General features: G+C 35.2%; 1 protein-coding gene across 1 annotated transcript; it reads left to right on the forward strand.

Annotated features, from left to right (window-relative positions):
• The first annotated feature begins 8,819 nt into the window (after positions 1-8,819).
• Positions 8,820-11,059, forward strand: LOC149895117 (uncharacterized). Its single transcript, XM_090119150.1, has 4 exons — positions 8,820-9,172; positions 9,340-9,475; positions 9,753-10,120; positions 10,604-11,059. Exons 1-4 carry the CDS (start codon positions 9,111-9,113, stop codon positions 10,989-10,991), a joined length of 954 nt encoding a protein of 317 aa, XP_089975276.1. The 5' UTR covers positions 8,820-9,110; the 3' UTR covers positions 10,992-11,059.
• Positions 11,060-11,630: the final 571 nt, after the last annotated feature.

An 11,630-nucleotide genomic window follows, 5' to 3' on the forward strand; every position in this document is an offset into this window, starting at 1 on the left:
TTTAAACCATCCCAGAAGAGGTCCACGGATACCGGAGTTGTCTAGTTTGTGTATAAGAGTGTCATGCCTGAGTGTATCGAATGCCCTACTATAATCGATAAATAATAGCAGTACATGTTTTTTGTTATCGAGACATGAGTTTACTTCATCTGTAAATTTTGACAAAAGTTGTGAAGTCGACTTACACGGTTGAAATCCAAATTGAGAGACAGATAAAATTTTATTTTCGGCATAGAAATTCTGCATTTGTTCGGCTATAAATTTTTCCACGATTTTGTCTAATACCGGAAGAATGGTAATCGGGCGATAATTTTCATACTCACTTCGCGTACCCTTTTTGTGAATAGGTCGGATTATTCCAGTTTTTAACTCTAAAGGATATTTAGCATTAACAATAGATGCATTAATAAATTTAACTATAATATCTACGATTTTAGTGCATATATTTTTTATGTCAATACATCGAATGTTGTCGAATCCGGGAGCTTTATTGATATTAAGTTTTTTGTTGTTAGCTTTTTTAAGTAGCATTGATTTATTTTGTGGATAATAATAATCATTTTCACATAATAGACGCTTATTGCATTTAGGAATGATTTTTTTAATACTATAATAAAATTCTTGTGCAAAATTATTAGCAATTGTTTTAATGTCTATGTTATTTTTATGAAATGCTTTTAAGATACAGTTGTCTATTGAATTTTTGCAGCGACCTGTTAATGAATTCAAAATTTGCCATAAAGCGTGACTATTGTTGTAGTTTTGATTAATTTGATTATGATAGTAATTATTTCTTGATTTTTCTATGAATTTACGCGTTTTATTACGTAATTTATTGTATTTTAATCGAAGTATTTTATTAGTCGGGTCATTTTTCCAGTCAATAAAAGATAAATCTTTTTTTTCACACATAGTTTTTATGGTGCTAGTAATCCAAGGATCTTTGTTTCTTTTACTTGATGTTGAAATTATTTGTTCAAATTGTGATTGATTATAACAATTTTGGATGGTATTTTTTAAGTTATCATATAATTTATATGGACACTCTGTATTCGTAAAATCATCCCAGCTAACATGATCAAGCAAATTATTAAGTTTATTGTTATCTATTTTTCGAATGACTTTAACGTCACCCTGTACATGTGCTAATGATTGTCCAATGCACGACAATACGATCATACGGTGATCAGCCATTGCAGTGCCGAGCGCGCCCGAGTACAGGTCTAACAATTGCGTCCTTACAAAAATGTGATCGATTACGCTACGCGTTATTATTTGGTTTCTTATTTCAATTCTTGTATAATCGGTTATAACACTTGTTAGACCGCACTCGGCCATGCTATTTATGTAAAAATCTTGAATGTTACCCTTTATTTTTATATCTATGTTCATGTCTCCTAAAACAAAAATATCTAAGTGTTTAAAAGGTTTACTAGATAAAAGATCCTTTATCTCCCTTACGAACAAGTATTTACTTTCGTTGGGTGGCCTATATATTGCACAAATTGTTGCAACGTATTTGTGATTAGTCGTTAAATGACCTATGATTGATTCACAGTGATTTAAAGTGTGATGTTTGAATGTAAATACGTGAACGTTCCGTATGTATATTATAATACCGCCACCTTTTTAGGGTTCCGTAGCCAAAATGGCAAAAACGGAACCCTTATAGTTTCGTCATGTCCGTCTGTCCGTCTGTCCGTCTGTCCGTCTGTCACAGCCGATTTACTCGGAAACTATAAGTACTACAGTGATGAAATTTGATGGGAATATGTGTTGTATGAACCGCTACAAAAATATGACACTAAATAGTAAAAAAAAGAATTGGGGGTGGGGCCCCCCATACATGTAACTGAGGGATGAAATTTTTTTTTTCGATGTACATACCCGTGTGGGGTATCAATGGAAAGGTCTTTTAAAATGATATAAAGTTTTCTAAAAAACATTTTTCTTAAAGTGAACGGTTTTTGAGATATCAGCTCTCAAAGTCGTAAAAAGTATGTCCCCCCCCCTCTATTTTTATAACTACGGGGTATAAAATTCTAAAAAAAATAGAGGTGATGCATGCTAATTAACTCTTTCAACGATTTTTGGTTTGATCAAAGTATCTCTTATAGTTTTTGAGATAGGTTGATTTAACTGTAATTTATTATATTTGCTGCTACGGAACCCTTTGTGCGCGAGCCCGACTCGCACTTGGCCGGTTTTATTTATTCTTACGTAACTTTTTGTGCATTATATAGCCATTTACATTGAACATATTTGCGATATTATCTTTAATGTTTACTTCAGTTAATATGAGAATATCTATTGGTGAACATGAACTGTTTATTAATTCTAAAACATAACAAAAATTTTTAATTAGTGATCTTACATTTATATGGACTAAATTTAACTTAAATTGAGATTTCGCTAACGATGGAACATTTTTACAAAATGAGTTATATGTACTACAATTAAAAAGTTCTAAATTATTGCTTGGGATATTCGACTGAACTATGGTGACCTACATAAAATACTACATCTATTACCGCCGATGATGTGCTGGTGCTGCCTGGTTGAGGAGATTTTCAATGTCTGTTTCGCTTCTGATCACAATAGGTTTATTATTCTCTGATTTACGGATTAATATATTCCCATTCTGGAACCACACATATTTATAATTTGGTGTTAATTTTTGCTTAGCTTGCCACAGCAGGGTTTTATTCGCTTTAGTTAGGGCTTTGCGTACTATCACTTTGGTTTTAGCTGCTGGTACTGCTTCATCACATACCACCTGTCCCACAAGTACCTCTCTGCGTCTGGAAGCACGTACCCACATATTACATAATTCCTCCTGTTTGAACTCCAGTTGAATACATCCATCCTGTCCGTTTCTTCCTTCCAGGCGCTTCACGTTGGAGATTCCTTCTTTGGTTAGATTTAGGTTATCAGCTAACTTGTTACATAAGTCATTAAGGTCTTCATTAGGACGAGACGGAATGTTGGCAACTTCTATGACGGTATCCAGACGCTGCTGTTCCATATAGCGCACGTGTTGTTTTAATGCATTTATTTCTAGATCGAGGTGTGATTTTTCGTTTTTGAGGTTAGTATATTTTTTCTCTAGCTCTTTTATTTGTTTATTTTGGGCTTCAACAGTTCTTGTTAGTTCGTCGATTTTGTCACAGCAGAAGCTTAACGATGTTTCGATGGGCTGAAGCTCCTTCTTAAGTATTCTTTTCATTTCTAAAGTAATATCTTTTAGGAATTTGTTAGTATCTATACAACTTGTACCTTGGTTCCCTTCTGAAATAGTATCATCTTCTTCCTCCTCTAAAGGTATTATAAAAGATGATTTTTTGTGAGGCGAGTTAATTTGACAATCGTCACAGGTCCATTCCAGGCTCCCGGCGCCACGCAAGGCGGAGAGCTGTTTGGAGGACAGTCCAGTACATGATTGGGTTGCATGAACAACCTTTCCGCACTTGCTGCATTCCAATCCTGGTGTTCTTTTCGTTAGGCCCTTGTTACAGTTATCACACTTTGACAATGTAATTATTGCACGAGATGTATTGCACAGCAGAACCGGTCAGCGTAGCGGCGCGTATAAGACTCAAGTGTAGTACCTACTAAGAAAGTTCCCACCATAGGTTCACACGGTAACTCGTATATAAACAGTTTGTGCGTTATGCACAGTTAGTTAAGGGCTTGTCGGGACGCGGGTTGGTCGCATTAGGTCGAATATTAATTACATACGAATATATATATGTAGTTAACCTTTGCGTAGTTATTACATCTTTTATTACACCCGCACATAACAAGCCCCTACATTGGTGACCCCCGACGAAAAGTGAACATTATTATAGTGAATTGCATAGATTTCGTTTGTGTGATTATTTAATTTATTGATTAAATAAAAATTTAATTCAAAATGAATCCGGCAGTTCCAGTTAGAGCAGTTTCGTCGGTACAGTTAAACCTTCTCGAGCAGTTAGCACAATTAAAGCAGCGGGTAAACCAGCTGGAATGTGCAGGCTCGAGAGGCAGATCATTTAGTGGTCGAAGGTATGGGAATCGCGCGCATCGCTCCGCATCCCGAAGTCGCGATCGTGCAGGGATATCAAAACAGAAAAATCCCAATTGGCTATGTTTTTTCATTACTGCTTTAAGCATATCGCCAGATTGTACTATCGTCAACCTTGTGCGTGGCAGAAGCAGCAGGAGAGCCGACTTTTAATAATTTTACCAGTGTCGAAAAATAACCAATCCGCGAGTGAGTGTACTGTGTAGTGATTATAAAGTGTAGTTTAGTGTAATTAAGACATTTGGTACTAAGTTAATGACTTTAGATCTTAGTTTACGGCGACCGTATAAATGGTTATTTATTATCACCAAGGTAACTCAACTTATATTTTTGTTTATAAAGTGCAGATTTTTTTAGCACCCTAAGGCCGATGCATCGCTCGCACTTATGACGGACGCATCGGATACTCATGTAGGTTATTTTTCTAAGAATCTATCTAAGACTGAACGCAAGTATAGTACGTATGATAGGGAGTTATTAGCAATTTACTTAGCTATTCGTCATTTTCGGAATATGGTCGAAGGACGACAGTTAACGGTGTATACGGATCACAAACCGTTAATTTATGCATTTTCTAAAGTAAATAGCGAGAAAGAGTTACCCAGACGTACACGACACTTGATATTCATTAGTGAGTTCACAACGGATTTGAGGCACGTAAGTGGGCAAGATAATGTCATTGCAGATTCGTTATCACGAGTCGCAACAATAAGTTGTCCCACTGTAATAGATTATGCAGAACTTGCTAAGGATCAACAACAAGATTCTTATATGTTACAATTATCTAATTTGAAAGACGCTAATAATAGGTTAAAGAAAATAATGTTACCTGAAAGTGGTACATTTATTTATTGTAATTTAGATAATGATAAAATTAGACCCTACTTGACTGATAAATTTCGACGTATTGCCTTTGATAGTGTACATAATTTATGTCATCCCGGAATAAGGACTACACGCAAATTGATTCAAAATCGTTTTTATTGGCCAAATATGATTCGTCACGTTGGCCAATGGGTTAAAAGTTAAAACATGCATTGAATGTCAACGATCGAAGGTTAATCGACATACAATGTCAGGTTTAGGATCGTTTCTGCAGTGCGATAGGTTTGAACATATTCATGTTGATTTAATTGGACCTTTACCCACTTCACCCGAAGGTTTTAGGACGTATTGCCTAACCATAGTGATAGGGGGACGCGATGGCCAGAATGTTTTCCTACGAGAGATATAACTGCTGAAACGATTTCGCGTGTAATATATGAAGGATGGATCTCTCGTTTCGGTTGTCCGAAAAAGCTAATAAGCGATCAAGGACGCCAATTCGAAAGTCAATTATTTGCTACACTAATGAAGTTATTAGGTATTAATAAGTTGCGTACGACACCTTACCACCCACAGAGTAACGGGGCGGTAGAGCGTTGGCATAGGTCGCTTAAAGCGGCATTAACGGCTCGCTTATGCAATATATCATCTTCTTGGGTTACGGAATTACCAACTGTGTTGCTAGGACTTAGAACAGCAGTAAGAAGTGATACCGGCATAAGCGCAGCAGAAATAACGTACGGAACAACTTTACGATTACCAGGTGATTATTACGATAAAAAATCGAGTTTTGAAATAGATAGCAGTCTTGAGTATGTAAGTAAATTACGAGACTCTATTAGGAAATATCAGTCAGTAGCTATTAGGCAGAATGAAAGACGGAACATATTTATTCACCCCGATTTGCAAAAGTGCGATTATGTTTTTGTAAGAAACGACGCAGTACGTAAGCCTTTACAACCAACATACGACGGTCCTTATCGTGTGTTGAGTCGAGAGGAAAAGGTATTTTATATTCAAATGACTGGCAGGAAAGTTAGTATATCTGTAGACCGTCTAAAACCTGCATATTATTTGAATGATGATAGTGATACGACATCTGGGGCAGATACTGAGGTTCCGTTACAAATTCCAAGTAGCGAATTGCCTAATACACATACCACGCGTAGTGGAAGAGCTATACGATTACCAGTACGATTTAGGTAATAGTATTGTATTTGTAATTTTTTCAACTATTTTATATTTATTAGAATTACGATGATTATAAGTATTATTAAGTCTTCTTAGAAATGTATAATAAATACTTACTAATCAACACATCGTATTTAATAAATAATAGAACTTAAGTAATTTTGAAACGAGTTCATTGTTTAACGTTTTAAGTATGGTATTTCAAATTTATGTTTGTGTTGAGTTTTGATTGAAATGTTTACTACTTAGAAATTTAAGTACTTTTGATTTATGGCTTATGAGTGTATAGTAATAGCCTTTGTAATATTAAACGATACAAGTGTAAAGAACCTATTGAGATTTGAAATGTTGACGTTACTAAGTGTTAATTGACGTGTAACAATAATCGCACGCCACTTAGAAGACCCAACCGAGTTTTTGTAATAACATAAATAGTTTAACGAAATTAGGTGTTAACTGTAACCACTTGTATACGTTATGATTGATTTATATTGTGAACATTTTTTATACTTTATATTGTAAACATTTTGTAATCTTATATAGCGACACTTTATATATACCCCTTTGTTTATTGTTTAATTTTATTGTAAGATTTTTTTACTTGTATACCCTTTTTATTTTAAGGGGGGAATGATGTAGCGACGACAAGCCAATTTACGAGTTACCGAAATATTTCAAGTGTAGTACCTACTAAGAAAGTTCCCACCATAGGTTCACACGGTAACTCGTATATAAACAGTTTGTGCGTTATGCACAGTTAGTTAAGGGCTTGTCGGGACACGGGTTGGTCGCATTAGGTCGAATATTAATTACATACGAATATATATATGTAGTTAACGAAATATAACCTTTGCGTAGTTATTACATCTTTTATTACACCCGCACATAACAAGCCCCTACATCACTTTTAAAGTAACAAAACACGGCTGACCTACCGTGTTTCGAACAAAATGCATGAAAACTTTCATTAGTAGATAGTTAAGTCTTGTATTTTAAAAGCATGCAATAATTTGTATTTCATTCAAAAACATAATTCGTTTATCGAAACGTTTTTTGCTTAAAACGGTTTCACAATGCATTTTTCTAATTATTATTTTCATTTCAATAATAAGTTACCTAGCCAAATTATTACAAACAATATTTTCGCTCCAACTCCAAGGTATCGTATTACGAGTAGGTACGAGTTAATTGTGTCTTTATGAAGTATAGTAATAAAAAAAACAAAATAAATCTCGTGTAGAGCCATTTAAATCTCGATAATTATTTCTATTAATATTACCTATAGGTACAAACTTTTAAAACTGTCAATTAATGTCAATTGCGCGGCAAATTTGTATTTTTTTATTCTCTTTGAAAATTTCATCATCTGTTGTTTTACAGTATTTTTCTATGAAAATATGTGCAGTTTACAATAAAAACTACGTATATCGAAACAATACAGCTTTGTCTGAATATTAAAATATTATGTTCTCAGTTCAATTACATTATTACTATTTTCGTACATTTCGATATCAGTTGAAAATATTGTATCATATAAAATTTTTGGTATAACAAGGTAATGCGCTTTCGTGTTTTAACTACATAATTAGTTCAATATTAATTTAGCCGTAAAATACGTTATTTTGTTATTAATTTGAATAATATTATTGTAAGGAATCTAATTCAGTGTTAGATTTTCAAAATTAGATTAAGGATAATTTGTAATAATTGAAATAAATATTTTTGGATGTACATACTGGTATTTTTATTTTATTCCCCTGTGCTCATATTATGTCATGAAACCTTTCAGTAGATACATGGACGAAATCGCAGCCAGCGCCCAGCAGCAATTAGCTATAACATACCTATAGGTATTAGGTAAGGTAATAAATAATAGCTCTATAGTTAATACGCACCTTGATACTTACCGTAGAGTTGTTTGATGTTGAATCCGTAATAAATAAAATTAACACAATACATGTGTGATTTATATGTGATTTCACTAAGCCCAAATACATAGTCGTACGTACATCGACGATATATAGTTGTAGCATACTGATGGTTGTGTTGTCTCGTACGTTGTGAAGTAAATGTGTGTTGCGTGAAATAATATTGTGATGGTAATGTAGTTCATCGAAGGATGGTGGTGTTCTATCTGGCATGAGGTCCAGGATAGTAGATGTGTGTTCTGACCGGTCAGGAGGACCGGGGCAGTATGGTAACCCTGTAAGGTCAGTGTGGGCTGAGGCAGGATGGTAGTTATTTTGGTATCCCGAGATGAATTACCGTAGTAATGTAGTGTGAGAAATGGCGTACGGGGACACATGATTGTCAGTATGGCTGTATAGGAGATAACTTGAGTTTTAATATACTGTTGGATGAGTAATATTCAGTTCAGATAAGATTTCATTTTTTTTAACTGTTGAGCTATTGAATCCTATAAACACCAATAATCACTTTGAAAAGAAAGATGTTGTTTATACAATGTTCGGGTAACTTCACTTTGTCAATATATTGAGAATGCCTGAGGGCCAAGTACCACTTGAAGTTGATTAATGTTTGAAACTTGAGTTTGAGTTGAGTGATAGCGGTGAATCTTAGTTCGATTGGTCAGTGTGCCAGTAGTCATTTCGTAGCCGTAGTCCGTTGAAGTCGGTGTCTGCTATAAGGGGATTATGGCTGCTTATAGTAAACCGTGGATGCGCGGTATTACCGTAGTCCGTTGAAGCCGGCGTCTGCTATTAGGAGTACAGGGGGCCTAGACAAAAACCAAGCGTTTTCAATGCAAGCGTTTTCCGCTCACGCTAAGGACTTGACATTAGCGTGTTGAAATTGGTAGACATGTTACACATGGAACGCTGAACGCCCATTCCGCAGCGTTATCCGAAACACTCTATAATTAGTCTATGGAATAGTGTGTAGCAAGTGTCAACTGTCAATTGTCAAAGAGTCAGTATCTGTTACTGCCAAAGTTCAAACGCAAACTCGCGCGCTGAAATCAGTCAACTTATTACTAATTACTATATTACTTAATTGCTCTGTGATAACCATGGAATCCAGACTTCGTGCGAGTCCCGAACAATTTAGTTTACTATTAGAATTTATGGAAAGGTAGGTTTTTTCCGAAATCTGTCATTTATTTTACATTTTGTTATTCTTAAGAAACTCGTTTCAAACCTTAATAGTTACTTGTTTGATAAACATGGTATTAGAATGTTAGTAGCAAACTTTCGGCTAATATTCTCACTGTACACTAATCTTATGAATATTATTTTTAGCCACGGTGATCTTTCAAGGCCACAAGTTGGACTTCAAGGAAGGGTAAGGGGTGAAGGCTTGTGGCAAGAATTAGCCGAATTGTTAAATTCAGTGGGTGGAAATGGTGTTAGCAAAAATCCCGACAAATGGAAAAGGGTAATATGATAATTAATTATTAAGCAAAGTCTGCTGTTGCTTAGGTACCTCTGAACAGAGGCGGCGCAAGGCGTGGGTGGTGTGGGCGACCGTCCACGGCCTCGCGCCCCTTGGACGGCGCGTTTTTTTAGCATTTATGAGTATCAAAAAAAATCTTTTAATTAAATCCGTCTTTTTGCATCATCCCTTAGGGGGCCTCGCCTAGTTAGGTCTTGCGCCGCCACTGCCTCTGAAGACCATTTATTTTAATGTTAATATTTTATATTTCGTGCTACAGGTATGGTCTGACTGGAAGACCAAAACAAAAAAGAAAGCCTCCCTTATAAATCGGGATATTCGTGGCACTGGTGGTGGGCCTGGTAGGGGAAAGCCTTTGAGTAGACTTGAGGAGAGAGTGTTAAGGTTAATTGGGATTACCGCAATTACTGGAACAGAAGCCATAGAAGAAGCGGGATTCCAAGTGAGTGAACATTCATATTATTATATTAATGTTATATCTTGTTTTGATAATTCTATAAAAACTTGCATATTTCTGGTCAACAATTATATTTTTGTACTTAGGAACCATCTCAACCTCAAGGTCCTCAAGTCAATAGAGGGGAAACAGAAGAAAGAATTATCACCTCCATACCAGCACCAGAAGAAATGACTATGGAGGCATTACCTCCAGAAAATACCCATGTAACATCAACTCCACGAGCTCATCCAGTCAGTCCTGTGCCAGGTCCTTCCAATAGTAGAACTATACAAGGAGGTAATTATTATAAAATTAGTATTGAAATAGGTAATTTGACAGAACAATTTTTTGTTTTAAAATTTTTGTAAATACCTATTCATTGATTTAACTAAAGAAAAAATCCAATAATTTTCAAAAGTAACTAAATAACGAACTCAATTTATTGATGCTGTCAAATAGCCTAGTGGTGGTAAATGCATAAAAGTGGTATTAGGATACCTACTACTAAATTATTGATTTATTTATTGAAACTAATTGAGTTATTGAAACTTAAAACTACCTACATTAAAACATAATACTTAACATTATTAAATAAATTAACTACCACCATATTTTGTTCGTTTTCTCTCCATGTTAGATTTTTTATTCATCCAATAAACTACACAATACAGAGTAATACAGCTTTTATCTATGTTCACAGGAAGATCGCCGGTATCTGCCGGCCCTTCTACACCTCGTCATCGCAGTCTCAGACAGCGAAGACGCCAAACACCATTTGACCGAGCCACCAGTGAGTTTGTGGCAATAGAGGAAAAAAGATTGCGTTTTGAAATGGATAGGGATGCGCGTCAATATGAGCTGGAAACTGAACGGCTCAAAATTGAAGCACAACGTATCCAAGTTGATAGAGAGCGAGTGCAAGTGGAAGCTGAGCGCGTACGGGTCGAAGAAGTCCGCACCCGCATAGAGGCAGACCTACGTGACTCCACGCAACATCTTAATTCAAGAATATCACAATTGATATTACTCCTCGAAGATCGTAATTTGAGACCAAATTAATTTATTTTTAACTGACTTCAAAAAAAAGGAGGTTATCAATTCGGCCGGTATCTTTTTTTTTTATATTATGTATGATGTGATTCTTTTTTGTTTGATGCGGGATGGTGTCGAATTGGTCCCATAAAAATTTTATACGCCTTAGCCCAGTAGTTTTTATTTTATAAGCATTTTTGTCTTGACTCGATGACTTAATTGGAATGTAGCAAGTAACTTTGATTCGCTTCCCGGTAACCAATTGAGCTGAAATTTTGTATATGTATGTAAATTGGATAGCGATGAAACATTATCATGACATAGAGCTGATTTGATGATGGAATCGGAAGGAGGCCATAGGAAATATATATAGCCATAGGATATAATATTGACTCAACTTTATCGAGTTTGGGCTGATTCGTATTGAAAAATACACTAAAAATTATTAAATAAAAATAACTGCGTTAAAAACAACCGACTTCAAACACGGAAAAGTAAAATATAAAAAAGATTTGATATTATTAATTACTACATATTATTTAGATGTGCTATTTACTAAAAAGGTTTGAAGTCGGTGCCAAGCACGAAACACTTAGTATTAAGCTGGTGCACCAACATCAAACATTTTTAGTAAATATCACATCTAAATAATATGTAGTAATTAAG

The sequence above is a fragment of the Colias eurytheme genome, chromosome 32 (assembly GCF_061535395.1).
Source record: "Colias eurytheme isolate Ceu_HAF_F1 chromosome 32, ilColEury1 Martin Lab GWU primary, whole genome shotgun sequence".
NCBI lineage: Eukaryota > Metazoa > Arthropoda > Insecta > Lepidoptera > Pieridae > Colias > Colias eurytheme.

Bases quoted from the DNA above. Each gene is read 5' to 3' on its own strand.
- LOC149895117 (XM_090119150.1), top strand. From the start codon at position 9,111: ATGGAATCCAGACTTCGTGCGAGTCCCGAACAATTTAGTTTACTATTA. The intron at 9,173-9,339 runs GTAGGTTTTTTC...TATTATTTTTAG, and splicing joins CTATTAGAATTTATGGAAAG to CCACGGTGATCTTTCAAGGC. The intron at 10,121-10,603 runs ATGACTATGGAG...TACACAATACAG, and splicing joins CCATACCAGCACCAGAAGAA to AGTAATACAGCTTTTATCTA.